The 26,830-nt window shown below is 40.7% G+C and overlaps 1 protein-coding gene across 1 annotated transcript; it reads left to right on the forward strand.

Annotated features, from left to right (window-relative positions):
- Window positions 1-15,848: 15,848 nt before the first annotated feature.
- Window positions 15,849-23,386, forward strand: LOC306734508 (endothelin receptor type B-like; the record flags this gene model as incomplete). The annotated part of the gene is made up of 7 exons (XM_079215865.1): window positions 15,849-16,460; window positions 16,821-16,948; window positions 17,254-17,452; window positions 18,658-18,810; window positions 18,907-19,040; window positions 21,044-21,152; window positions 23,294-23,386. 7 exons carry the CDS (start codon window positions 15,849-15,851, stop codon window positions 23,384-23,386), a joined length of 1,428 nt encoding a protein of 475 aa, XP_079071991.1.
- Between the last annotated feature and the right edge of the window lie 3,444 nt (window positions 23,387-26,830).

Below are 26,830 nucleotides of genomic sequence, written 5' to 3' on the forward strand. Positions count from 1 at the left end.
AATAATGAAGTACATACAATCGTCAAAGCTGGAAATGACACAACAATTCACCTAGATTCAAGTTATGTTATTACAAAACTACTGCGACAGCATGCTAATTAAAATGCAAGCATGTGGGGGAACTTAGTCTTTAGACATATGAGTGGTCATCGTCAGAGTCTACATTTGATCGTTGTGATGTGGATGGTGGAGGTGGAGAAAGTATCCAGTTCAGGGAATGCAAATCAAAATCATCTAGGTCTCATTTGACATATCGTCCAACTTCATCTGTGACTATATTCCCAATCCATCTGTACCGTAGCGCTTTCACACATGTCAACGTGCAGATGCACGATATCACTCCAAAAGCAGTAAAACAGGGATCAGAATCTGAATACTGTAATGTATAAGTATATCTATACATAAATTATATATATATATATATATATATATATATATATATATATATATATATATATATATATATAGATTAGAGATATAGAGTCGTTATGAACCATCACATTTAATTATTTGTGACAAACCCTGCCAGGAGATTTAACAGATATGAATCTTTCTCTTCTTTTTAGATGAGCCGAACTTCTGTCCCAAAATGAAGTACCACATACTAATGGCGTGTTCACACCGGACGTGGCGCGAATTTGCGGCGCGACCAGATTACATGTAAAGTCAATCCACAGACGCGCCGCCCCGCGAATTGGCGATTTATTCGCGGGGCGGCGAGATAGAGGCGTTTGAGGCGGCGCGAACAGAACGTTTGACCTGGGGCGAACAAAGCGAAGGACGCGGCGCGAATTCGCGTGAGTTGAATTCTCCCAACTCCGGCGGAGAAATCGCGTGACGCAAAGTTGCGGCAGCCAATCAGCGTTGAGAATCAGCGTTGAGAAGCTCCGCCCGTCACCACCGCCGCCTCCCCGGTTCTGAATGAAACTGCTGCTGCTCCGCCTGAACCAGCGCTGACAGCGGCTTCATTGAGACGCTGTTGTGGGACTACGGATAATAGTATGAACCCAGACACCATGGAGTTTGATGTTCCGACATATGTGGAGTTTACACAACAAGTATAAAGCAGAACTGGTGGTTATTTCCATGGTGGATGGCATAATCGGTATCCATTTTACGGAGATACGCGAGACGCAGTTCCTGGAGGAGTCGGTGAAATTCACCGAGCTGTGTGCGGCTACGGATGATGTTATGAACCCGAACACGAGGGCGTTTCATGTTCCGACATGTTTGGGACTTCCACAACAAGTATAAAGCAGAACTAGTGGTTATTTATTCCATGGTCGATAGCGGAAATGAAAGCTTCGTCGCTTGTCTCTCACAGAGGCAAGCAACAGAGCTCCTACTCCAATTAAGTTCCTGGTTAAGCTCGCGGTCCCTTGCCATGGCTATCCGAGCCGGAGCATCATCGTCAAAGCAGTAACCATATTCATGCTGCGCCGAGCAGAATCGTTCCCCAAAATAACCGCATTTGATTCCTTTTTGCTGTTTTTTGGTGGCAAAGTGTCCACCAGGCCTACTGCGTATTGTATATAATTATAGTTACTATTATTATATAATAATATTTCATAAAAAATGTTCTTGGCTCTGGTCAGTTACTAAACATACTTGTGTTTGAACCATCAAACCAAATATCAAAGGTCAGTCAGTTAGTATTAGATCTTTATGATATTTAACCTTTTTAAAAACCAATCCCTCCCTAGGGGGCGAAGACTGAGCGGTTGTTATATAAAACTGTAAATCATAGCTTGTTTTAGGTATTTGGAGATATTGAACACCATAAGTAATATGCAAGTTAAATATATGGTTTGGGACATGAAGAAATTCAAATGTCACAGATGTGCGCAAATGCCCATTTTGGAGTCCTCGCCTGAATGTTCTCTGTTCTAAACCCTCTCCAACTTTGTTCTGCTTCACTTTGATTTGGGTTAGAGAATGTTCACATATTGAGCTATGATTTGGGTTAGAGAATGTTCACATATTGAGCTATGATTTGGGTTAGAGAATGTTCACATATTGAGTTATGATTTGGGTTAGAGAATGTTCACATATTGTGTATGATTTGGGTTAGAGAATGTTCACATATTGAGCTATGATTTGGGTTAGAGAATGTTCACATATTGAGTTATGATTTGGGTTAGAGAATGTTCACATATTGTGTATGATTTGGGTTAGAGAATGTTCACATATTGAGTTATGATTTGGGTTAGTGAATGTTCACATATTGAGCTATGATTTGGGTTAGTGAATGTTCACATATTGAGCTATGATTTGGGTTAGTGAATGTTCACATATTGAGCTATGATTTGGGTTAGAGTTGGACCTTAAAGCTGCATCATTACAAAGAAATAATCATCCTGAAAGTGATTTTTTTTATAGGTGGACCTGAAACCTTTTTTTTTTTTGCTGTGTGTCATCTTCATTTACTCTTAACCAGTAACATATAGACTGATATTTACACATCTGAACAACATCTCACATGTGTACCTTTTATTATAACACACAATACATAGCCCTAGTGGTTGCAGAGATACACCCTTTTTAGTTTGGGTATGACATGTTCGAGGAAAGGGCCTACAAATAGGTTGGTTTAAGCAAATGACCTCTGCAGAACTTTACATGAGCTGCAGCTCAACATCAGCCCCGGACAGAGAGGACCAGAGAGGAGACGAGGATGGACAAACTTCTCCTGAGCGTCCTCGTTGTGTCAGGCAAGACTTTAATATATTTTTATTCTTTTACCATCTTCAACATTATAATAATATTGTTTAATAATTTATCTCTGTGACATTCCTCTTCTTTCGCCTTTTTACTTTAATGTAAAATAATATTTTGCATTAATGAGTTAAGTTATTCATTTTAAATGTAATCAATATGTTTGTCTTTAAATAAATCCAACAATGTATGTAATTGTTACATAACATAATACATTCCCTTGTGTAACATTTGAAGATGTATGAGGGGGGTGGGTATCGTCAATAGTAGTATTTATTTTATTTTGTATGGTTGCATGTATGTGTATCTTTATATATATGTATATATATATATATATATATATATATATATATATATATATATATATATATATACATATATATTTATCATGTGGAAATAGGACAGCGGTTTTGTTGTCATGTGGAAATAGGACAGTTTCCTTTAACAAAGCAAACGCTGGTGCCTCTTTTTGCATATATATATATATATATATATATATATATATATATATATATATATATATATATATATATATATATGTGTGTGTGTGTGTGTGTGTGTGTGTGTGTGTGTGTGTGTGTTCATACGCACACTACAAATACATGTTGTCACCCTCCTAAAATAATGGCCTAAGTCATTTTTTGACAAAAATGATTTTCTTCCCTAAATCATCTCCTCATGATTCTGGCCTCCTCTGGTAAGACCTCCTCCATCCTCAGTTGAACAGATCATGTGATTCTACCCTGTAGTGTAACATGTCAACAGTGTGACTTAGGCCATTTTATTTTGCCTAAGTCAAAAGACAATCTGACTTTGGCAATTTTACAACCTTTTTAATATGGCATTTTGAAGCTAGCATTTAAGCTACAATTTAGTTAGCATTTTTGCGAGTATTTTTGTCAATGAAAATCTCACTGGAACATAATATTAGTAATCATAACATAATTTGACCGGTATTACAGTATTCCTGTTGTACAGTGTCTAGAGGCAGCTTGTGCACCCCAATTGTATTGGTATTAGTTTCTTATGTTTTCTGAAAAACCTAAAAGAATTACTTCGGCCAATATTTTAGGAAGGTGGCGATGTGTTGTCCTGGTCCTCACTGTAAGTAAGTAAGTAATTACATTCATTTATGATGCACTTATGGCAGGATACAAGTGGCCGAACTGAGCTTCCTCTGTAGGGTGGCCGGGCTCAGCCTTAGAGATACAACTAGAGCCTCTGTCTTATTATCATTTAGTTGTAAGCAATTTACTGCTGTCCAGTCTTTAATAACATTCACACAGTCTATCAGGCTGGTTAACCTGAAAGCCTCACTGGGTTTAAAAGAGACATGGAGTTGGATATCATCTGCATATAGATGATAAGAAACATTACAGGTTTTAATGATCTGTCCCAGCGGTAATATGTATAAAGAAAATAACAGAGGCGCCAGGACCGAGCCCTGCGGTACCCCATAAGACAGTGGAGCGATGTCCAACTTAAATTCTCCCACAGAGACAGTAAAACTTCTGTTTGCGAGGTATGATGAAAACCACTCCAACGCTGTCTCAGACATGCAAACCCAATCACGCAGCCTCTCAATCAGGATGTTATGGTCTACGGTGTTAAACGCAGAGCTGAGGTCGAGGAGCACTAAAACAGAGCAGAAAAGTGTATAATATCCAAACGGCAAGACGATGGTTTTGATTCATTAATTAAGTCCATTAACTCTTGTAGGCTGATAGGCTGGAAAGAGTCCAGAACCATAGGAGATTGAGATTGACTGTCACTTAATGCATATCTATAAAATCAATAACGATTTGATGAAAATCAAATCGTTATTGATTACTTGTAATCAATAAAGATTTGAAAAATCAACATGCTGTGTGTCATCAGAGCTGTGTGCCGTCTCATCAGCTGCTGTACGTCTCTACCATGTTGTTTATGAGCTGAAGAACATGACTGAAGCGCAGCGTCACTGCAGAGAGAACTACAAGGACCTGGCCACCATCCGAGACCTGCAGGACCTGGAGACCCTGAAGAGAACTGTGGATTCAAGCAAAATGGCCGCCTCCGGCTCTGTGAGTTTTATTACGTCAGTGACAGCTGGTCTGAAAGTTTTACATTCACACAGTGGTGGAACGTATGCAAATGAACTGCGCCTTCAATGCTTATTTATGTTACATTTCAGAGGGACATTTATTTGACTGAGTTACTTTACAGGTTAAGATTTTACATTCAAAAATGATTTAATGTAACATACTGCTGATCTGTACTGGATATTTATATAAATATCTCATCAAACAAACATCACACAATATATAGTGCAGTCATGTTGCCTTTGTTAGCACTGTTAGCATCGTTGTAAGACTCTTAGTCCATTATGAACAGCAGGACTTATGACAGAAATAAAACCTTTTCAATGTTCATATTAGCACCTAAATATTGTTTTAAGACAGACTTGAAATAATAAATCAGACTGATCGTCAGAATCAAGACTGCTAATGGGAAGTACAAATATCTGAAAGTCTATTTCTTTATATCACAATGAAATATTGCTTTCAGCGAGCCTGGATAGGACTGTACGTGGACAACTGGAGGTGGTCTCTGTCAAACACAAGCTTCTACAAACCCGAAGAGACGGAGTTCAGACGATGGAAGTCTGGACAACCGAACAACGACAACGGAGACGAACACTGTGGATTTATGTCTACAATTGGGCGATGGGAGGACTACAGTTGTCAGGCGACCGCCAAGCTAGTCTGCTTCGATGTCAGAGGTGGGAATATTAAAGTTACTATGACAAACTTTCATGTTGTGTTGGTTCTGTCACGCCCTGTGGACTAAAGTGGTAGTGTTGGTTCTGGTGCCCCCTGTGGACTAAAGAGGTAGTGTTGGTTATGGTGCCCCCTGTGGACTAAAGTGGTAGTGTTGGTTCTGGTGCCCCCTGTGGACTAAAGAGGTAGTGTTGGTTCTGGTGCCCCCTGTGGACTAAAGAGGTAATGTTGGTTCTTATGCCCCCTGTGGACTAAAGAGGTAGTGTTGGTTCTGGTGCCCCCTGTGAACTAAAGAGGTAGTGTTGGTTCTGGTGCCCCCTGTGGACTAAAGAGGTAGTGTTGGTTCTGGTGCCCCCTGTGGACTAAAGAGGTAGTGTTGGTTCTGGTGCCCCCTGTGGACTAAAGAGGTAGTGTTGGTTCTAGCGCCTAGTGGTGTACAGTAACAAAGTGGAAATACTTCTATACTATACTTAAATCGTTTTTTGGGATATCTGTACTTTACTATACTATTTATATTGCTGTTGACTTTTACTTTTACGTCACTACATTTTGCAAAGAAAACTGATACTTCTACTCAATAATACAATATTTTCACAGACCGGGTCCCATCTCGGGCTGACGGGAGACAACGACACCCGACGTGTCTTCGTTATGTCCAGTCTACTCCGTAACTTATAACGATTTGACGATTGATTTTACGGATGTATACGGTAATTTTTCAAAATAAAACATCTTTCTGGCCTTGATTTTATTTTTCGATTGCATTTTTTCATTCATTCTTTCTGTGCGGCCCGGTACCAAGGGACCCACAGCCCGGTACCAAGGGACCCACAGCCCAGTATCAAGGGACCCACAGCCCGGTACTAAGGGACCCACAGCCCAGTATCAAGGGACCCACAGCCCGGTACCGGTCAGAATGAGCATACTTATAAACACACTGTTGCACCCGCTACATGAATGTCATTTAAAGCAGATTCATGTTCAGCCGGTTTGTATCGTGTCTGTTGAGGTAAAATATCTCTGATGCCTTTATGAATGTGACTCAATGGACGCTGCATGTTCATATTCACACAGCTCCGTGTTGATCCACCTTCATGCTGAGACTCATTCAGAACAGTAAACTGGTCTGCATCATGAAGTCTGTTATGGTTCCTCTACTCAGCACTTCACTCTGCTCTACTGTCAGGCCCACATAGATTTCTCCTCATTAACACCTACATGAAGTGGACTGATGCCCAGAGATACTGCAGACAACACCACACAGACCTGGCCATGGTGAGGAACCTGGCGGAGAACGAGATGGTACAGCATCTGGTACCCTCAAGAGATCATGTCTGGATCGGCCTCTTCAGAGACGGATGGAAGTGGTCTGATGGAAGTGACTCCTCATTTAGGAACTGGAAACCTCTGGGGTACCATGGTGTCTCTGAGTATTGTGTGTCAGCAGATTTTAGTGCCAATGGACAATGGGAGACCCTGAAGTGCAACGTCTTGTCAGCGTTCATCTGCTACAGTGGTAAGCTATCATTCACTCAGGCTTTTAATGAGGACTTAACAAAAGATCCAAATAAAATCTATAAATATAAAGTTATGGATAGAAAACACATTGAATATGCAGATCAGCTGCCCAACCTACCCCAACACACCAACAGTAGATAGAAATGATGGAAAATGACCATACTTTTCTCTTGCATCATTCAAAGTGTTAAACATTCCAGGACGTTGATTATCATCAGCAGACATGTTGTGACTGATGAAGGTTGTTTGTGTTTCAGACGTTGTTCCTGTTGCAAAGCGAGTGATGAAGGTGAGGCTGACGAAAAGCTCCTCTCTGGACCTGAATGACCCTGTGGTGATGGAGGGCCTCTTGAAGCAGGTACGTCTTCCTCTCATTAACAACAGAACCAGCAGGTGATACATGTGAGGTAGTGGACTATCAGAACCATGTAAAGGTGCTGTGTGCAGTGGAAGGAAAGGTAAGGAAGGAAATGTAAAGGAACAACAGCTTTACTGAAGACTTCTTCTCTCAATGTTTTTGTCTCTCAGCTCAAACTGAAGCTGAAGGACCAGGGGCTGAACGACGACGTCAAGCTGAGCTGGAAGAAGCAGGCGGATGGAAAGGTCTTCCACAAGGAAGAGAAGAAGACCGGGAAGGAGAGAAGAGATGAGCTGTAATGTTCTTTCAATCTACTCTGGTCAGAGGCTTCCTTTCTCCTCCTCTTCCTCCTTTTCTTCTTCCTCTTTCTCTCAATCAATGGTAGAAAGAACCAAAATACCCAAGTACTGTTTGCTGTGAAGTACCCTGTTTCCATGTCATAGTCCTTTAGACTTTTACTCCACTACATTCATCTGTCAGCTGTAGTTTCTACACTCAGAGAAATAAGGTTCTGTTGTAGAAAGGCAATGTTGTGTGAATATCTCTTAGACGTAGTGCCCTGGCCTGTAATGTTACTGAGGTGATTACAACACCAGATTGAGAACATGAAATACAAAACTAGAATATGCAACTGTGAATCCAAGGGACCTATGAATATCATAAAGTGATGTTCCTGCTGGGGACAGGATGCATGTGCTCGTCTCTATCAGGTTGTGTTCACTAACTAGAGTCCATAAGCTCTGTACACGTTAGCTTCACCAGCTGACATCCCTCACATTCTGGTTAAAGCGTTCCACCATGTGAGGGTTCTCTGTGGAACCTTTGGGTGGAAACTTCTCATTTGTTTCTGGGTAAAACTCTTGATGCCTTGTTCTAGGTAGAACCCTCTGAAAGGGAACCTTTATGAAAGGTTCTACCAGGAACCAAAGTGGGTTCTCCTCTGGGGACGAGCCGAGGACCCTCCAGGGTTCTATAGTTAGCACATTTATTTCTCAGATTGAAGAGCATTCTTCTGTAGTTTTCACATCATAATTCTGAAGGTGTTTTTTTGGTGTGTTTTCCTTGTGATGATGCTTCTTTTGCTTCAATAAAACCTTTGAATGAGCTTTCTGTGTCACAGTTCTTCATGTACTTCAGCTCACAACAGAGTCTGATGACTGGAACATGAAGGGTCAACAACAAGCCTCAAGAACATTTATAGAAACACGTTAACTGTAGAATTAATAAAGTTTTGTCCTTGGCAGGATGGAAACTAAATATACATGTACATATATATGAAGTGATGAAACCGTTTCTGTAGTACGCTGTAGTATTCAAATTTTTGTGATCAGCTGATCCTCCGTCATCAGAAACAGACGTCGCTTCACGTGACGCTTCATGTGACGCTTCACGTGACGCTTCAGAGGAAAGGTTGCCTCATTTCTCTTGAAGCACGTTTGCTCGTTTCCTTTCCTCACTTGGTTTCCTTGCGTCTCTTCTTGCATCCCTGGTGGGAGGGACAAGGACGCAAGGAAAAGGCGCAAGTGAATGAAACGGGACAGAATTAGGAGACTTGGGAGGCCCCCTTTGTGTTTATCAATCAGAGCTTCAACGCTTCCTTACCTAGCTCCTTTAGCATAGGAAACACTGGACCTTCCTTTACCAAAGGAAAGGAGATAATTCCGCCCCACAGTTCCTTGCGGTTTGCAACATTTAAAGTGGCAAGAACAAACGATCATGAAGACAAACGCAGAGTCAAAGTCAGCTTTATTGTTAATTTCTCGTTGTGTACCAAACATCACTTTGACTGTATTAATACATAGAACATTCAATAATCAAACATTTAGATATGACCAGCTTACACATCTGTTGGGCCTTAATATAAGTAACTGTAGCGTGACTGTAACACCCTGTTGGTTGTGTGTGTGTGTGTGTGTGTGTGTGTCCTACCTGGCTTACTGAGTTAGCGGCTAATTGTCAGGATAAGATGACGTAGGTCAGGCTTTCTCGGTTTCTCGAAGCAAGCTTAGATCAATCACCATAGCAACACATCCAAAAATGTAAACCTGCTCCCGGACAGGCTTACTGAACTTCACTGGATAAGCTGGACACTCCCACGGACAAAAAGGCAGCTCCCTTCCTCATTGATGAAGGAGCGATATTAGTTATATTAGTTTTATAGGGAGAGAGTTCTTTCAGATCACCAGGATCCATCCTTTACATTATCATGACTTTCTGTACGCGGCGATATAGATTTTGCCGGCAAGAAATTATTTATTTAGAGAGCTTCTCGAGCCGCGGACATTGATCACCACAGGCGCAGCTGATCACCTCAGACACAGACTATCAGCCGCTGCATGCCGCTGTTCTTAAGTTTATTTAGCTCTTAAGAAACTTATGGATGTGTTGAAAGCATCATAATTATATGACAGTGTTATTAGTACACCATACATATCATTATTGGAGAATATGAATAAGGTGATCGTGATGAGAATACAGAGAATCACACACAATTTATTTTCACTGCTTCAATTGATTGGATTTCTGATTATTAATAATACATACATACTGATCCGCCCATACACATATTCAAACTCCTAGTTATATGGTCATCTACACATACATGCATATATACATATATAGTTCATGATTCATACGCGCATACAGTACATATATCCTCATAAGTATATACTTATTCGTAAATATAATCTGATTGATTTGGGTGATGAAGCACTTCAAATTAGCCGATACATTTTCCCAACACTGACGCATTTAACTTGTCTGATATATTTGCGACGTTTATGTCTCGCAGAGGGGGCGGAGTTAAAGTTGCGTTCACGGCAACAATGTTGCAAAAACGTTGGAATATTCGCAACGCGTTTGCTGTGAATGACTACGGTATTGACTTCCTCATATGCCTTCATGATCATCTCCTGCTTCTCAGCAGAGAAATAAAAAGAGGTTCCTCTGAGTTTATTGTCCATTGTACTGTTAGAACATGGTGGTGTCAGTGCTCCATTATTATCCTTCTGAAGAGGAGCGGCGCATTTATCCAGATGACTGACGTCTGGCTAGAATTAACGAGACGTTTCAGCGCGAATCAGCCGTGAAGAAACCCAGATAGCCTGATGTCAATCATCTCGCTAATTTAAGATGGAGATTAGGACATTTGCTGTTTAGCCAGGTACGAGAAATAGGGCCCTGGACAAGTTCCTAGTTTTGTTTTGTTTTGAAGTTTGACTTCAAGTACGCTTTGGATTTTTCCCCTCAAATGTGCCTCCTGTCATTTTCCTCTGCGCCTGAGTCTCTGCTCACCACACCCGGTCTTGACAGGACAATCTGGCCATTTCTGACTCAGCAGAGGAGCATGCCTAATTCGGCAGAAGAGAAAAAGGCGTTTGGTGGGCCACGTTGCCAACAGAGGAAGGAGTACAACAGCTGGATGGACTCGGTGAGGGACTCTTGGTATAGGCCAAGAGAAAACGGTTAAAAACGAAGAGTCATATGTTTCTATAATACATCTATTGCAAACATTTTACAGCCATGTTGGAAGAAAAGACGTTTCCTCCTGTTGTCTTGGGCTCAAAATGACCCGTCTACGAGTGTATATGTGTGTTGATGGGTCATTTTGACCCCAAGACAACGGGAGGGTTAAAAAAATAATACAATTCTGAGAATATGTATTGAATACTGAATACATTCTGAGAACCAATTCATTTACTTGAAATAGAACAATGAGGACATTAAGTGATTCACATAGAACAATAAACAGACCTTGGAAAACATTTGTCTTTTGCTTCTTCTAGTTCTTCCGCCAACCGACCACCTGACATTGCGGAGCCGTTCTTTACTGAAGCTTCCACCTCTGATGCCATGGCCCGGCCTCTTTTAGTCACAGCTTCTAAGTGTAAATAAACCAACTCTAGAAATGGGATATGTTCTGTGGGAGGTCCAGGGGGATAATCCCCTGTCAACATGTTCTCATAAACAAGCTCATTTCTTATGCTTTTTAATGCAAATTGGCATCTTATCTAAAATCACCGTCAGAGGAGCCATAGACTCTATCAGCTGTTAAACAGCTGGGCGCAAGTTTTCTCGTAGCTTCGTGCCCCACTGACCAATCACAGCGCATGTTCATGATCACGCTGGGCCACTGACCAATCATATACTTCCACGCCATTTCTCCGGCGCTGCACGTCAAAGAATACGCCCAGCTTGTCAAACTAAAGATTTGCTGAAGTCCATGACAAATCTGTTTAGGCCTACACTGAAGACTTAGCTGGCCCTGACGGCCCACCACTGGTACTTATACATAAACAGTATTCACACAGTAGTACTTATCCCAGGTAGCCAAAACGACCTGACCCGGCTTGGGCTCGGCACGCCGGAAGAAACACTGTTGGCCCGCGTCCGGTTGCCGATTCGCACACGAATCGGGCCGAATACACTGGCGACCGACACTGCCGTCACTGGGCCCAGTAGTACTTATACATTAACAGTATTCACACAGTAGTACTTATACATTAACAGTATTCACACAGTAGTACTTATACATTAACAGTATTCACAGTAGTACTTAAACATTAACATTATTCACAGAGTAGTACTTATACATTAACAGTAGTCACAGTAGTACTTATACATTAACAGTATTCACAGAGTAGTACTTATACATTAACAGTATTCACAGAGTAGTACTTACACATTAACAGTATTCACAGAGTAGTACTTATACATTAACAGTATTCACACAGTAGTACTTATACATTAACAGTATTCACAGTAGTACTTATACATTAACAGTATTCACAGTAGTACTTACACATTAACAGTATTCACAGAGTAGTACTTATACATTAACAGTATTCACAGTAGTACTTAAACATTAACATTATTCACAGTAGTACTTATACATTAACAGTAGTCACAGTAGTACTTAAACATTAACATTAGTACTAATTCACCATTATTACCATTTCATCTGGAACAAAGACATATTTTACATGTAAAATAACTCAAATGATACATTTACTGATACAATGAATTATTCTAAATGATACAATGAATTATTCTAAATGATACATTTACTGAATTGTTTCAAACTTCCTTTCAGTTTTGTGTACAACAATGATTAATTGACAAAATAAAGCGTTGAAAAGCAGCTTATTTGCCTCTGAAAGGTCGTGGACTTCAGACCTCACGGCACTAAACGCTGAAATTATTCATCGTTAAAGTGACGAAAGAGCAAAAAGACAAACAGAAAGTCAAAGAAAAGATAAGAAGAATGAAACAGACTTCCTGCTGCAGTGAAGGACACGTTGGAGATCTCGGGATGGAAACTGTTTGTTCCATTCGTGGCGAATATTAAATGTTTTCATCAAAGAGTCGCAGAGAGTTTGTTTGTAATAAAGTTTGGTTTCCTGTCTGGGTTTCACTCGCTGGTTTGTTTCTAATTAGCTCCAAATGTAATTTGTCCAACAAGCAGCCGCGCTTTTGAAGAACCAACAAGGAGTTGCTGCTTCAAAGTAAAAGCTTCTTTACCGATGCAATAAATCTCCTTTTCATCTCTGCGGTCGGGACATGGAGTTAAAAACATAAATAATATATAAATAAATATTCTCTGCTTTGCTACTGTTGAGCTGAACACAAGTGCTGCTCGTAAAACTTGGTTAACGTAGCAATAAAAACAGGCTTTGACTTTTATTTTGATGCTAATACAAATTAAACACATTTATTACAAACTTCAACGTTTCTATAGTTTCTTTTTAAAGGAGACGAAGAAAAGTGATTTTCCTCTGTAAACGCTTCACATTTACTATCTACAGTGTGTGTGTGTGTGTGTGTGTGTGTGTGTGTGTGTGTGTGTGTGTGTGTGTGTGTGTGTGTGTGTGTGTGTGTGTGTGTGTGTTTATCTGGCTCCATGATTCAAGTCACGTACACCCTTCATCTGTTTATCTCTGACTTTACTGCAACAAACAAACTGAACTGAGTCTGAGAGAAAGTTAGAGGTCATGATGGATGATGGAGGGATGGAGAGTTGTATAGAGAGATGGAGGGATGGACGGAGGGATGGATGTATAGAGGTGATAGATCGAGAGAAGGATGGATGGATAGATAGAATTTTATATAGATAGATAGATAGACAGATAGATAGATAGACAGACAGATAGACAGACAGATAGATAGACAGATAGATAGATAGAGAGATAGATAGATAGATAGATAGATAGATAGATAGATAGATAGATAGATAGATAGATAGATAGACAGACAGACAGATAGAGAGATAGATAGAGAGATAGATAGAGAGATAGATAGAGAGATAGACAGATAGATAGATAGATAGATAGATAGATAGATAGATAGATAGACAGATAGATAGATAGATAGATAGATAGATAGATAGATAGATAGATAGATAGATAGACAGACAGATAGAGAGATAGATAGAGAGATAGATAGAGAGATAGATAGATAGATAGATAGATAGACAGATAGACAGACAGACAGATAGACAGACAGATAGATCGACAGATAGATAGATAGATAGACAGAGAGATAGAGAGACAGACAGATAGACAGAGAGATAGAGAGATAGATAGAGAGATAGATAGAGAGATAGACAGATAGATAGATAGATAGATAGATAGATAGATAGATAGACAGATAGACAGAGAGATAGAGAGAGAGATAGAGAGATAGATAGAGAGATAGATAGATAGATAGATAGACAGATAGACAGACAGACAGATAGACAGACAGATAGATCGACAGATAGATAGATAGATAGACAGAGAGATAGAGAGACAGACAGATAGACAGAGAGATAGAGAGATAGATAGAGAGATAGATAGAGAGATAGACAGATAGATAGATAGATAGATAGATAGATAGATAGATAGACAGATAGACAGACAGATAGACAGAGAGATAGAGAGACAGACAGATAGACAGAGAGATAGAGAGATAGATAGAGAGATAGATAGAGAGATAGACAGACAGATAGATAGACAGACAGATAGATAGATCTACTGGGTGGTAACCAGAGAGAAGGAGGTGAAGAACTGGTTCCAGTAAACAATCTGCTGTCGTGTTCAAACACTCCAGTAAAGACAAATGTTTCCACAACCTGCTTTATACACACACTCATAAGTGGGAAGAAATGGGTTATAAGTGTGTGTGTGTGTGTGTGTGTGTGTGTGTGTGTGTGTGTGTGTGTGTGTGTGTGTGTGTGTGTGTGTGTGTGTGTGTGTGTGTGTGTGTGTGTGTGTGTGTGCTGGATAGTAAAAGTTCAGTCACTTCAGTGTTTACAAGATGTGCCACTGTGGCGAAGAGGGAGGAGGTGACAAGGGGCAACAAATGGGGAGAAGAAGAAGAGGGGAGAAGAAGAGGAGGAGGGGGAGAAGAAGAGGAAGAGGAGGAGAAGAAGAGGAGGGGAGAAGAAGAGGAAGAGGAGGAGAAGAAGAGGAGGGGAGAAGAAGAGGAGGGGGAGAGAGAGAACGCTCGGCTTCACCAGTTTCTTTTCAGTTCAGCCTCGACGACACAGAGCACACTCCTCTTCCTCCTCTTCCTCCTCTTCCTCTTCTACTCTCGTTTACGTTGAAGTGAAGACTTTGGATTTAATTCAACTAAAACCACAGAAGAAGCCGGACGAACACACACAGGTGGGATTTAAATACATTTTCTTGCTTTGTCACAGGATGCACCTTGAATTTTGAAGGGAAAATTGTTCCACAAGTCTCTTTTTAATATTCATGAGAGAATCAACAGATGAATACCTTTTATAAATTATGATTGTTGAAGTTCATTATAAGTTAAACTTTGTGGTTTGACAATGAAGTCTCACAGACAGATGTGTATTATATAAAAATAATAACTTCCCCCTCAATAGCTCAAGGTATATGTTGGAGACATGAGTTGTAATGGCTTCAAACCAGATATGAGCTTTATTGAGGCTGTAATATGTCATAAACATATCTTTCAAACACTGGTTCCCTTCAGAGCTCTCTGAGCCTCGTTTTCAGAGAAGAAGCTGCAGAAAAACAGATATTCCCGTGTTGGTGGAGAACCAAAACGGTTCAAAAACAGAGAGAACGTTGGATTTGTTTCACTCTGTAGCTGCAGGTTGTGTCAGCTGGCAACGTGTTGGCTAAAGGGTGGCGATGAGTCGGTGTTTCTTCTGCCCGCCAACAACACAGACACCGGATGTTTAAACGTCGCCCTTCAGAGTTCAGACTTCTGAGATGTCGGAACACATTCTCACTCCCAGCGGCACCGAGCGACCTGTGTGTGTTCTGCAAAGCTTTCTAACCAACAACTGTTCTTTGTTTTCTTTATCTCCCCCTCAGCCCAGAATGCCCAAAAGAATCTGAGGAACCCCCGAGACCTTCTACGCCACGAGCAACCTGGAGGACTTCTAGACCCTCTTGAAGTTTAAGAAAAAAGGTTCCCGAATTCCGGGACTTCCGGAGATACCGCCGGTTTCCAACGTTCGCTCGAGAGGTCCAGGAGGCTCCGGGATGGTTTCTGGAGTCGCAGCGGTGGGTTCCAGGGTTCCCTCCGCGTTCACCGTGCTGCTGGTCGCCTGGTGTCTGGCGTTTGTCGCGCCGATCGGATGCCGCGGCAACTTCTCTGACCCGTCGATCCCAACCGACCCCCGCGGCACCGACCCGCCACCGCCACCGGGACCGGGGCCGGGGCCGGGGCCGGACCATCGCGCCCAGGCCTCCGACGGTGCCCCTCGTCGGGCGCAGGAAACCGCGATCAAGCCGCCGTCCTCTCCGGAGAAAGGGTGGTCGAGACACGCCGGCAAGCTGAAGCACAAGCACGAGAGGAAGCCGTCGATTCACTCGCCGCCGCCGCCGTCCTCCAACTCGTCCCTGGCGGCTCGCGCTCGTCCGGCGTCGCCACCGAGATGCCTGCACGCCACCTCCATAAAAACCGCCTTCAAGTACATCAACACGGTGCTGTCCTGCGTCATATTTGCCGTGGGGATCATCGGAAACGCCACGCTGCTGAGGATCATCTGCCAGAACAAGAGCATGAAGAACGGACCCAACGCCCTGATAGCCAGTCTGGCTCTGGGAGACCTGATCTACATCGCCATCGCCATCCCGATCAACGTCTACAAGGTACAGAACTCCGGAGGGTCGATCCTCACTGCAGACGCTCGTTGTCTTCCCTCCAATGTGTTTTAACGCCAGAGAAAAGGGAATTAAAGTGGCTCAAAACATTAAATAATGACTCTATCATCATTAACTGGCGGTGCTTTGTGACTTTGTCCTGAGCTGAGGAGCAGAGATGCATGCTGGGACACAAACCTCCCTCCCAGTGGTAGCAGTGTGTGTGTTGTGTGTCTCAGTCAGGAGGTTGAGTGTTACACTGATAACGGCACCAAAATATCCCACTGACTGAGATAACACACACGCACACACTCTGTGATATCATGTTAATCTGTGTGTGTGTGTGTGTGTGTGTTTGTTTGTGTGCAGCTCCTGGCGATGCGGTGGCCGTTTGCCGACAGTGTGTTCGGTCTGTTCCTCTGTAAGCTGCTTCCCTTCCTGCAGAAAGCTTCAGTCGGCATCACCGTCCTCAACCTGTGTGCTCTGAGTGTGGACAGGTAAGACACACACACACATATGTCTGTTGGTCTGACTCAATGGCTCATATTCTCAAAGACTTCTATACAACCAGAGGACTTCTATACAATCAGGAGAGAGAATTCAGCTTTAACACATGAAGCATAGACTTCTATACAACCAGAGTAGTCAGGAGAGAGAATGCAGCTTTAAAAATAATAACAATAACAACCACGAATGCCCTTAAGAACAACCAAAACAGCCCATTGGTATCCAATTAAAAATAATGACTTCATTATAAATTGACGACCTCGTTCAGAATGAATGATAATAATTACCTGTCCAGGTACCGAGCGGTGGCGTCCTGGTCCCGGGTTCAGGGCACCGGTGTTCCCACGGTGACGGCGGTGGAGATCGTGGGCATCTGGCTGCTGTCCGGGGTTCTGGCGGTGCCGGAGGCCGTCGGCTTCGACATGGTCACCTTCGAGTACAGGAACGTTACCATGACCACCTGCATGCTGCAGCCCAAGACGCCCTTCATGACCGTGAGTGTGTGTGTGGTGTGTGTGTGTGTGAACTATACTCTCGTACTAGAGGTACATGTTTGAGGTACTTGTACTTGACGAATTCCATTTCTAGTCGCTGGCTGATCTTATAGAATATGATGCATTAATGTAGATTAAAGTTAAAAACATGCAACAGAGACATTAATGCAGAATATTGCAGTTTAACGGATCAATCAATACTTTGACTTCAATGAGGTTTTGAATGCAGGTTTTTATTTCTGAAGCTGGAATATTTTCACAGTGAGGTATTAGTACTTTTGCTTGTAATACAGGATCTGAATACCTATATATAACTGACACGATTCATGTAAAATACAACAGTTTATCGTATATTTAAGAATTGAGAGTGGACTTTAAACAATGAAAGTGTTTTAACTGAAGGCACAGAGTGGGTCTGTGCCCGGTCCGTCTGATGGATGGAGGGACGCCGTGGGGACAGTAAATGGTGCCTTTGGTCCGTTTCCATGAGCTCTTTGTTGTTGTCTTTTCAGGGCGCGGTCTCTTTAACTCGGACCGTTTAGAACATCATTTCCTGTTTACATCTGGGACGTGGGTCCAGGATCTCAAAGCTGATCCTGGGTCAGCTGACCTGCTGGCAGGACGTGTCCTTTCTCTCTCAAATCAGTCGAAACGTAATCAATCACAACGCCCTCAGTGTCTTAATTTACCTGTTTGCCATTTTATTTAAGGTTACAAGGTACAAATCAAGAAAAAACATGGTATAAATCCCCCCCCCCCTCTCCCCCACAAAAAAACATGCTAGATATCAAATTAAACATAAAAATCAGGGCTACAATAATATATAATCCCCATGTACAACCTCTAAACACAACTCAAACAATAAATAGGATTAGGGGTTAGGGTTCGGGTCTAAAGGGCTACCTCTTCTAGTTCCAAACCAAAGAACCCAGTGGTTCTGGCAGCTGAAGGCGGTTCTCTTCTACCATCTGAAGGTTCTACCGTGTTCTAATAAAAGATGGGAAGTGGGGGGTTCCATTACGTGATGTCCAGAGGTTCTAGGAGGTTAACTGGGAGAGGGTTCCACGGTTCTTTGAGGTTCTAGATCTTAGAGAATCACTGAAAGCTTTGATAGAGCTTCAGAAAGGACCTTTTTCTTCTTCTGGATTCAAGAGTTTGACATTTCATAATAAATAATATAACATAATACCGTCGACGTGTTTCAGTTCTACCGGGACGCGAAGGACTGGTGGCTGTTCGGCTTCTACTTCTGCGTTCCTCTGGTCTGCTCCGCCGTCTTCTACGGCCTGATGACCTGCGAGATGCTCCGGCACCAGAAGGGAAGCCTGAGGATCGCACTGAGTGAGCACCTGAAGCAGGTACACACACACACACACACACACACACACACACACACACACACACGGTAGGTATGAAGGCGTGTTTGACGACCGTCTTCTCGTTTCTCTCCGCAGCGTCGAGAAGTAGCGAAGGCCGTGTTCTGCCTGGTGCTGATCTTCGCTCTGTGCTGGTTTCCGCTTCACCTGAGCCGCCTGCTGAAGAGGACCGCCTACAAATCCCATGATGCACACCGCTGCCAACTGTTAAAGTAAGGGGGAGAACTCTCGTCCACCAAAAACAAGCCTCAAGGTTTTTTTATTTGCCATTTGTGCATAGACCAACAGTCCAGACACGTTGGAATTATTATGCGGGGCTCAAGAGTTTAGGAGAAAAACAAACACTAAAATAAGAAAGAAAAAAAAAGAAAATATAAAAACACTATACATAAGGTGGTAAGAAAGGTAGTAGAAAGGTAGTAACATGTACAATAAAGGTGGTAATATATACAAGAAAGGTAGTAGAACGGTAGTAATATGTACAATAAAGGGGGTAATATGAACAAGAAAGGTAGTAATATGTGCATAAAGGTGGTAATATGCACAAGAAATGTGGTAATATGTACAATAAATGTGGTAATATGAACAAGAAAGGTGGTAATATGTACAGAAAGGTGGTAGTATGTACAAGAAAGGTAGTAATATGAACAAGAAAGGTAGTAATATGTGCAGAAAGGTGGTAATATGAACAATAAAGGTGGTAATATGTACAAGAAATGTGGTAATATGAACAAGAAAGGTAGTAATATGTGCAGAAAGGTGGTAATATGAACAATAAAGGTGGTAATATGAACAAGAAAGGTAGTAATATGTGCAGAAAGGTGGTAATATGAACAATAAAGGTGGTAATATGTACAAGAAATGTGGTAATATGAACAAGAAAGGTAGTAATATGTGCAGAAAGGTGGTAATATGAACAATAAAGGTGGTAATATGTACAGAAAGGTAGTAATATGAACAATAAAGGTAGTAATATGTACAGAAAGGTGGTAATATGAACAAGAAAGGTAGTAATATGTACAGAAAGGTAGTAATATGAACAAGAAAGGTAGTAATATGAATGGAAAGGTAGTAATATGAACAATAAAGGTAGTAATATGAATAGAAAGGTAGTAATATGTACAGAAAGGTAGTAATATGAATAGAAAGGTAGTAATATGTACAGAAAGGTAGTAATATGAACAAGAAAGGTAGTAATATGTACAGAAAGGTAGTAATATGAACAAGAAAGGTAGTAATATGTACAGAAAGGTGGTAATATGAACAAGAAAGGTAGTAATATGAATAGAAAGGTAGTAATATGAACAATAAAGGTAGTAATATGAATAGAAAGGTAGTAATATGTACAGAAAGGTAGTAATATGAATAGAAAGGTAGTAATATGTACAGAAAGGTAGTAATATGAATAGAAAGGTAGTAATATGTACAAGAAAGTTAGTAATATGTACAGAAAGGTGGTAATATGTACAGAAAGTTAGTAATATGTACAGAAAGGTAGTAATATGTACAGAAAGTTAGTAATATGTACAGAAAGGTAGTAATATGTACAGAAAGGTGGTAATATGTACAGAAAGGTAGTAATATGTACAGAAAGTTAGTAATATGTACAGAAAGGTGGTAATATGTACAGAAAGGTAGTAATATGAATAGAAAGGTAGTAATATGTACAGAAAGGTAGTAATATGAATAGAAAGGTAGTAATATGTACAAGAAAGTTAGTAATATGTACAGAAAGGTGGTAATATGTACAGAAAGTTAGTAATATGTACAGAAAGTTAGTAATATGTACAGAAAGGTGGTAATATGTACAGAAAGGTAGTAATATGTACAGAAAGGTGGTAATATGTACAGAAAGGTGGTAATATGTACAGAAAGGTAGTAATATGTACAGAAAGTTAGTAATATGTACAGAAAGTTAGTAATATGTACAGAAAGGTGGTAACATCACACCTTTAGATACCGTTTTAAAAACAAGTTCTCAACAAAGGAGAGGGAAATGTTAAATAACAGTAATGCATAGTCCTGAGTGCTGTTCCTGTTCCTGGATTGTGAAAGAGGGGAGAGTTATATGTGAATATTGTTAGTTAGAACATCAGGAGGTTTATGACACATGATCCTATTTCACAAAAACATGTGCAAGCAGAACTTTTCAGATGGTGTTTTTCATCCCCTTCCCACTCACAGCTGATATGCGTTTCTTCTTCTGTGGTTGCAGTTTCCTGTTGGTGCTCGACTACCTCAGCAACAACATGGCGACCATCAACTCCTGCATCAATCCCATAATCCTCTACTTCGTCTCCAAGAAGTTCAAAAACTGCTTCAAGGTAAAAAACAACACAAAGAGAAAGAAAGGCGGCCGGAGCGCTGATGGGGGTGAATGTCAGAGTGACATCACCACCATGTCGCGGGTCAAAGGGCGTGAGACACAGATGCATGTTGTGGGAGTGGTAAACATAGAAAAGGTCGTGGCCCTTTTTGATAAGAAAGACTTGTGTGAAGTGAGCAGCGACATGTCTGCTTAAAGGGGCACTCCAAGGCTTTTAAAGTCTGACATTTATTACGTTTAGATTGAATATAACTGTATTGTTAACTATTATTATATGAACTATACTATTATTATTTAACACTCAAACACACGGCGTGGAGCTTTGTCGACCCCTACTGGCAGTGAGAGGAAGTACAAACACACTGTGGACATGTGCTTTCTGTGGCTCAGGGCTTCGGTGACCTTACTTCCGGTCTAAACCGGAAGTAAGATTACACAATGACGCAATGCTGAAGTGCTCTAGTTCAGGTAAAGAATAAGGTGTATATTTATATATATATATATATATATATATATATATATATATATATATATATATATATAATATACTGTAGCGTTTATAACCTTTGTACCTGTTAATCATCTTATTTCGGAATATTTTTTTAAAATGTATTTAGGTGTTTTACACATTTGTATTCATGTTAAACATTAATTGTGCAGTATTTAAATGTGAGAGCATGGGAGTTCATACATAATATGTTGGTTGGTTCTGTTGAAATCGTTCCTACAGCTCTCTGTACAGGAGGGAGGGTCAAAGCCTTTGACTCAAAGGAGATGTTGCATTGTGGGAAATGTAGGATCAGGTGTTACATACTAAATATGTATAAATCGTCCATTTAAACTAAATGGAAGTGCACGACTAAATCACTGGACTTCCCCTTTAATCAAACTGTCTGTCTCTCTCTCCTTCTGTCTGTCTGTCTGTCTGTCTCTCTCTCTCCTTCTGTCTGTCTCTCTCTCTCCTTCTGTCTCTCTCTCCTTCTGTCTGTCTCTCTCTCCTTCTGTCTGTCTCTCCTTCTGTCTGTCTCTCTCTCCTTCTGTCTCTCTCTCCTTCTGTCTCGCTCTCCTTCTGTCTCTCTCTCCTTCTGTCTGTCTCTCTCTCCTTCTGTCTGTCTCTCCTTCTGTCTGTCTCTCTCTCCTTCTGTCTCTCTCTCCTTCTGTCTGTCTCTCTCTCCTTCTGTCTGTCTCTCTCTCCTTCTGTCTGTCTCCCTCTCCTTCTGTCTCTCTCTCCTTCTGTCTGTCTCTCTCTCCTTCTGTCTCTCTCTCCTTCTGTCTGTCTCTCTCTCCTTCTGTCTCTCTCCTTCTGTCTCTCTCCTTCTGTCTCTCTCTCCTTCTGTCTCTCTCTCCTTCTCTCTGTCTCTCTCCTTCTGTCTCTCTCTCCTTCTGTCTGTCTCTCTCCTTCTGTCTCTCTCTCCTTCTGTCTCTCTCTCCTTCTGTCTGTCTCTCCTTCTGTCTGTCTCCCTCTCCTTCTGTCTCCCTCTCCTTCTGTCTCTCTCTTCTTCTGTCTGTCTCTCTCCTTCTGTCTGTCTCTCTCCTTCTGTCTCTCTCCTTCTGTCTCTCTCTCTCCTTCTGTCTGTCTCTCTCTCCTTCTGTCTGTCTCTCTCTCCTTCTGTCTGTCTCTCTCCTTTTGTCTGTCTCTCTCTCTCCCTCTCCTTCTCTCTCTCTCTCTCCCTCTCTCTCTTTCTCTCTCTCTCTCCCTCTCCTTCTCTCTCTCTCTCTCCCTCTCTCTCTTTCTCTCTCTCTCTCCCCCCCTCTCCTCCCCCCTCTCTCTCTCTCTCTCCTTCTGTCTCTCGCTCTCTCTCTCTCCCTCTCCTTCTCTCTCTCTCTCTCCCTCTCCTTCTCTCTCTCTCTCTCCCCCTCCTCGCTCTCTCGCTCTCTCTCCCCCCTCTCTCTCTCTCTCTCCCTCTCCTTCTCTCTCTCTCTCTCTCTCCCCCCCTCTCTCTCCCCCTCCTCGCTCTCTCTCTTTCTCTCCCCCTCCTCTCTCTCTCTCTCTCCCTCTCCTTCTCTCTCTCTCTCTCTCTCCCACTCCTCGCTCTCTCTCTTTCTCTCCCCCTCCTCTCTCTCTCTTTCTCCCCCCCTCTCTCTCCCCCTCCTCTCTCTCTCTCCCCCCCCCCCCCTCTCCCTCTCTCTCTCTCTCAGTCCTGTCTGTGCTGTTGGTGTTATTCTGGCTCTCTCTCCAACAGCACGATGCCTCTCCATCGCGGGACGAGCCTGAAGCACACTGACCACTGAGGGGCGTCTTCATCTTCATCACCACCATCACCACCATCACCATCATCTGAGAGAGACCTGTCATTGTGAATTTATTCAGGTCGAAATGCTATATTTTATAGACTATATTATAGACTGTATGGACACAAATACTTATTTGTCCTTCTGGTACTTTTATCTTTATTTAAGTTTATTTATTTTTAAAGACACTCAACATACCATGTTAAAATATGCAGTAACACGTTATTAAAATGCCCCATCACACATAAACCAAGGAGGAACCAGAAGAGGCTGTCGGAGCAGCAGATGAATGAATATAATCATCATTCATCCCATATGCGTTCAGCCACATTGTGTATTTATTATAATGTTTAATACGTAAAGTATTGCAGCTGTAAAGACGATAAACCGTTTAGAACAGCACTAGCGGCCCCTAGAGGCTGAGTTGTTCATTACATCCCACAACATGAAGCCGCATTCAAACTAAAATAAAGAAATACAATCAGTTTTCTTCCAGTGGAAAGAACTAAAGGTCTAAAGGTGTGACATCACCGCATATTCATGAAGTATTAACGAGTTATGTGTCTTATTACTGAGTTTAAAGTTCATATTTGTATTGATCAATAAAGCTATATTCTCAAAGCTCCTGCAAACATCCAAACACACACACACACACACATCCGGTCATATGGTTTTCAACTAAAGCTCAATGATATATATATATATATATATATATATATATATATATATATATATATATATATATATATATATATATATATATCTATCATTGTAATAGTTTGCCATAACTATTCTGTTGTCATATAATTCTCTATAATATTGTGATTTTTAACATTATTCAGGTGGAGGCGTGTTTATTGCCTCGTTGTATATTAAGTGTGTATAATAATAAATCTGATTTATAACTTATTTATTGTTGCTTCACCGCTGGCTTTATATTCACAGTAATCTTTGTTTATGATCTGTTGTTGTTGTGGTGCGTTCAGTGTTGCAGTAAAATAAAGCGTTCCTGTTTGTTTACTAATATTTAATAAATATATCTGAAGCCCTCTGAGGCAGATTTGTATTTTTGTGGTTTTATGCGATACAGAATGTAATAACTTTGAACTAAAATGTAAAACAAATGAAAGAATAAAATAAAAACAGTTTGTGGATTATTAAAGAAAAAGAGTAGGTAATTAGATTTGAGGACTGTTTAAATGTATATATTAGTATTATATATAAAATATTCAGCATGAGAACAATACAGTATTTGTTAACATTAAATACAGTATTTGTCAACATTAAATACAGTATTTGTTAACATTAAATGCAGTATTTGTTAACATTAAATACAGTCTTTGTTAACATTAAATACAGTATTTGTCAACATTAAATACAGTCTTTGTCAACATTAAATACAACATTTGTTAACATTAAATACAGTCTTTGTCAACATTAAATACAGTCTTTGTCAACATTAAATACAGTATTTGTTAACATTAAATACAGTCTTTGTCAACATTAAATACAGTATTTTGAAGTGAAAGTCTTTAGACGTCGATTGAAAGTTTAAATTTGTATAATCAGCTTTCCTCCGAGGAACGTGGACGTTCACAGTTACCCACGGTTACCCACGGTTACCCACGGTTACCCACGGTTACCCACGCGGTGGCTACAGTCTACAACACGGAGACATTAATGATCAACCACGGAGCATAGCAGCAGGAAAACATATCCAATAAAGGACACACAGGTCCAAGTCCACCGCCTCCTTCCACTCACACTCTGCTCTCATCGTACATGTTATACACAATAAACATGATAATTATAAAAAAGACATTAAAGACAGCAGAGTAGACAAATCAACTCAGCATCACCATGAACATTTAACTAGTATGTACAATATAAACATGTATGGAATAACATACATGACCATAAGAGCATTGACAATGGACATTAGTGCAGAAAGGTGTAATAGTAACACATTTACCATCAAGGTATAACATTGTAAAACTAAGTAAAACAATAAGTGGAGTGTTTCATGTGGACAGTCAGAGACATGAGAGACTCTTATGGCAAGAATGCAAATGTCATATCACATTTTACTGCACAGCTTTTGAGAAAAGTGAATATAAAGTCAGCTCAAATGACTTTATATTCATAACGTCCTCACATGTTGTGGTTGTCATGCCTCGCTGATCCGTATGAAACATGGACGTGTTACCTTCAGGTGTGACTGACTGTATCCACGGATCACAGCTGGACGCCTTCCCTCACATGACCTCTATTTTGAAGGGAGAGGGGGAGGGGGAGGGGCATCGAAACCGAAAGTAAAGTCTGAACAAACTGCGCCATGAACAAACTCCTCCATGTTCAGAGAGTAGCCCGGAGATAGGAGACGAGCACCGTGCTCTTTGACCACTGTGTGAGTACACACACACACACACACACACACACACACACACACACACACACACACACACACACACACACACACACACACACACACACAAAGGGTTACACCTCGTGTCGTTGCGACATTGAAGCGCGTGCAGAAGTCTGAAGGTTAGTCAACCGTCAGCCCTCGTGTGCTGGAGAAAAGGTAATTACATGCTAATTACATGCTAATTACATGTTAGTTACATAATTACGTCGAGTTCGACAGAGATCCATCCGGAAAGAGGAAGCTTCAAATTTATTAAAACACGGAAGCAAGTAAAGGCTCATTTCGACTATTTCATTATCATACAATACAGTTCAATACATAATACACTTTTGTGTGTATATATATATATATATATATATATATATATATATATATATATATATATATATATATATATTGTTTTGATCTTATGTTGTTGTAATGTACTTTTTCTATTTTTTTAAACTACATTGATCTCACTGCTATTACTATTCTGTTTTGCACTGGTCTCAGTATTATTTCTTATAAACCTAATACATGTTATTCTTTTGTTAATACACGTTTATATTGTTATTCTATTATTTGTTCGTCTTCTTCTTTGGCACAATAACTTCCTTCAGGATTAATAAAGTCTCATTTGATATTAATCTGACAATATTTGACTAAAGTGAGGAGCTGCTGCACATCGGAAGGTAACAAAGTCATTTAAATGATGTACTTTCCTCAGTATTTCCATTTTAATCTACTGTATATTTCCACTATACATCTCAGAGGTAAATGTTTTACTTTTTACTTCACTACATTATTTATTACGTATTTTTCACATTTTGAATAGAAACACATGTGATAATCTCACAAACTGCCCTGTTAAATATTATACTATATTACTATACAATTATCTCAACTTATATATTTCAATATAGTTGGGACATTATGCTGCTGAAAGCATAACTGTAATTATTGTTATTATTGTTTATGTAAACATTTGAGATATTTAGTTCTTCCTCTCACATGGTTTAATTAAAATGCATTAAAAT

Source organism: Taurulus bubalis, assembly GCF_910589615.1.
Source record: "Taurulus bubalis genome assembly, chromosome: 3".
NCBI classification, from domain to species: domain Eukaryota; kingdom Metazoa; phylum Chordata; class Actinopteri; order Perciformes; family Cottidae; genus Taurulus; species Taurulus bubalis.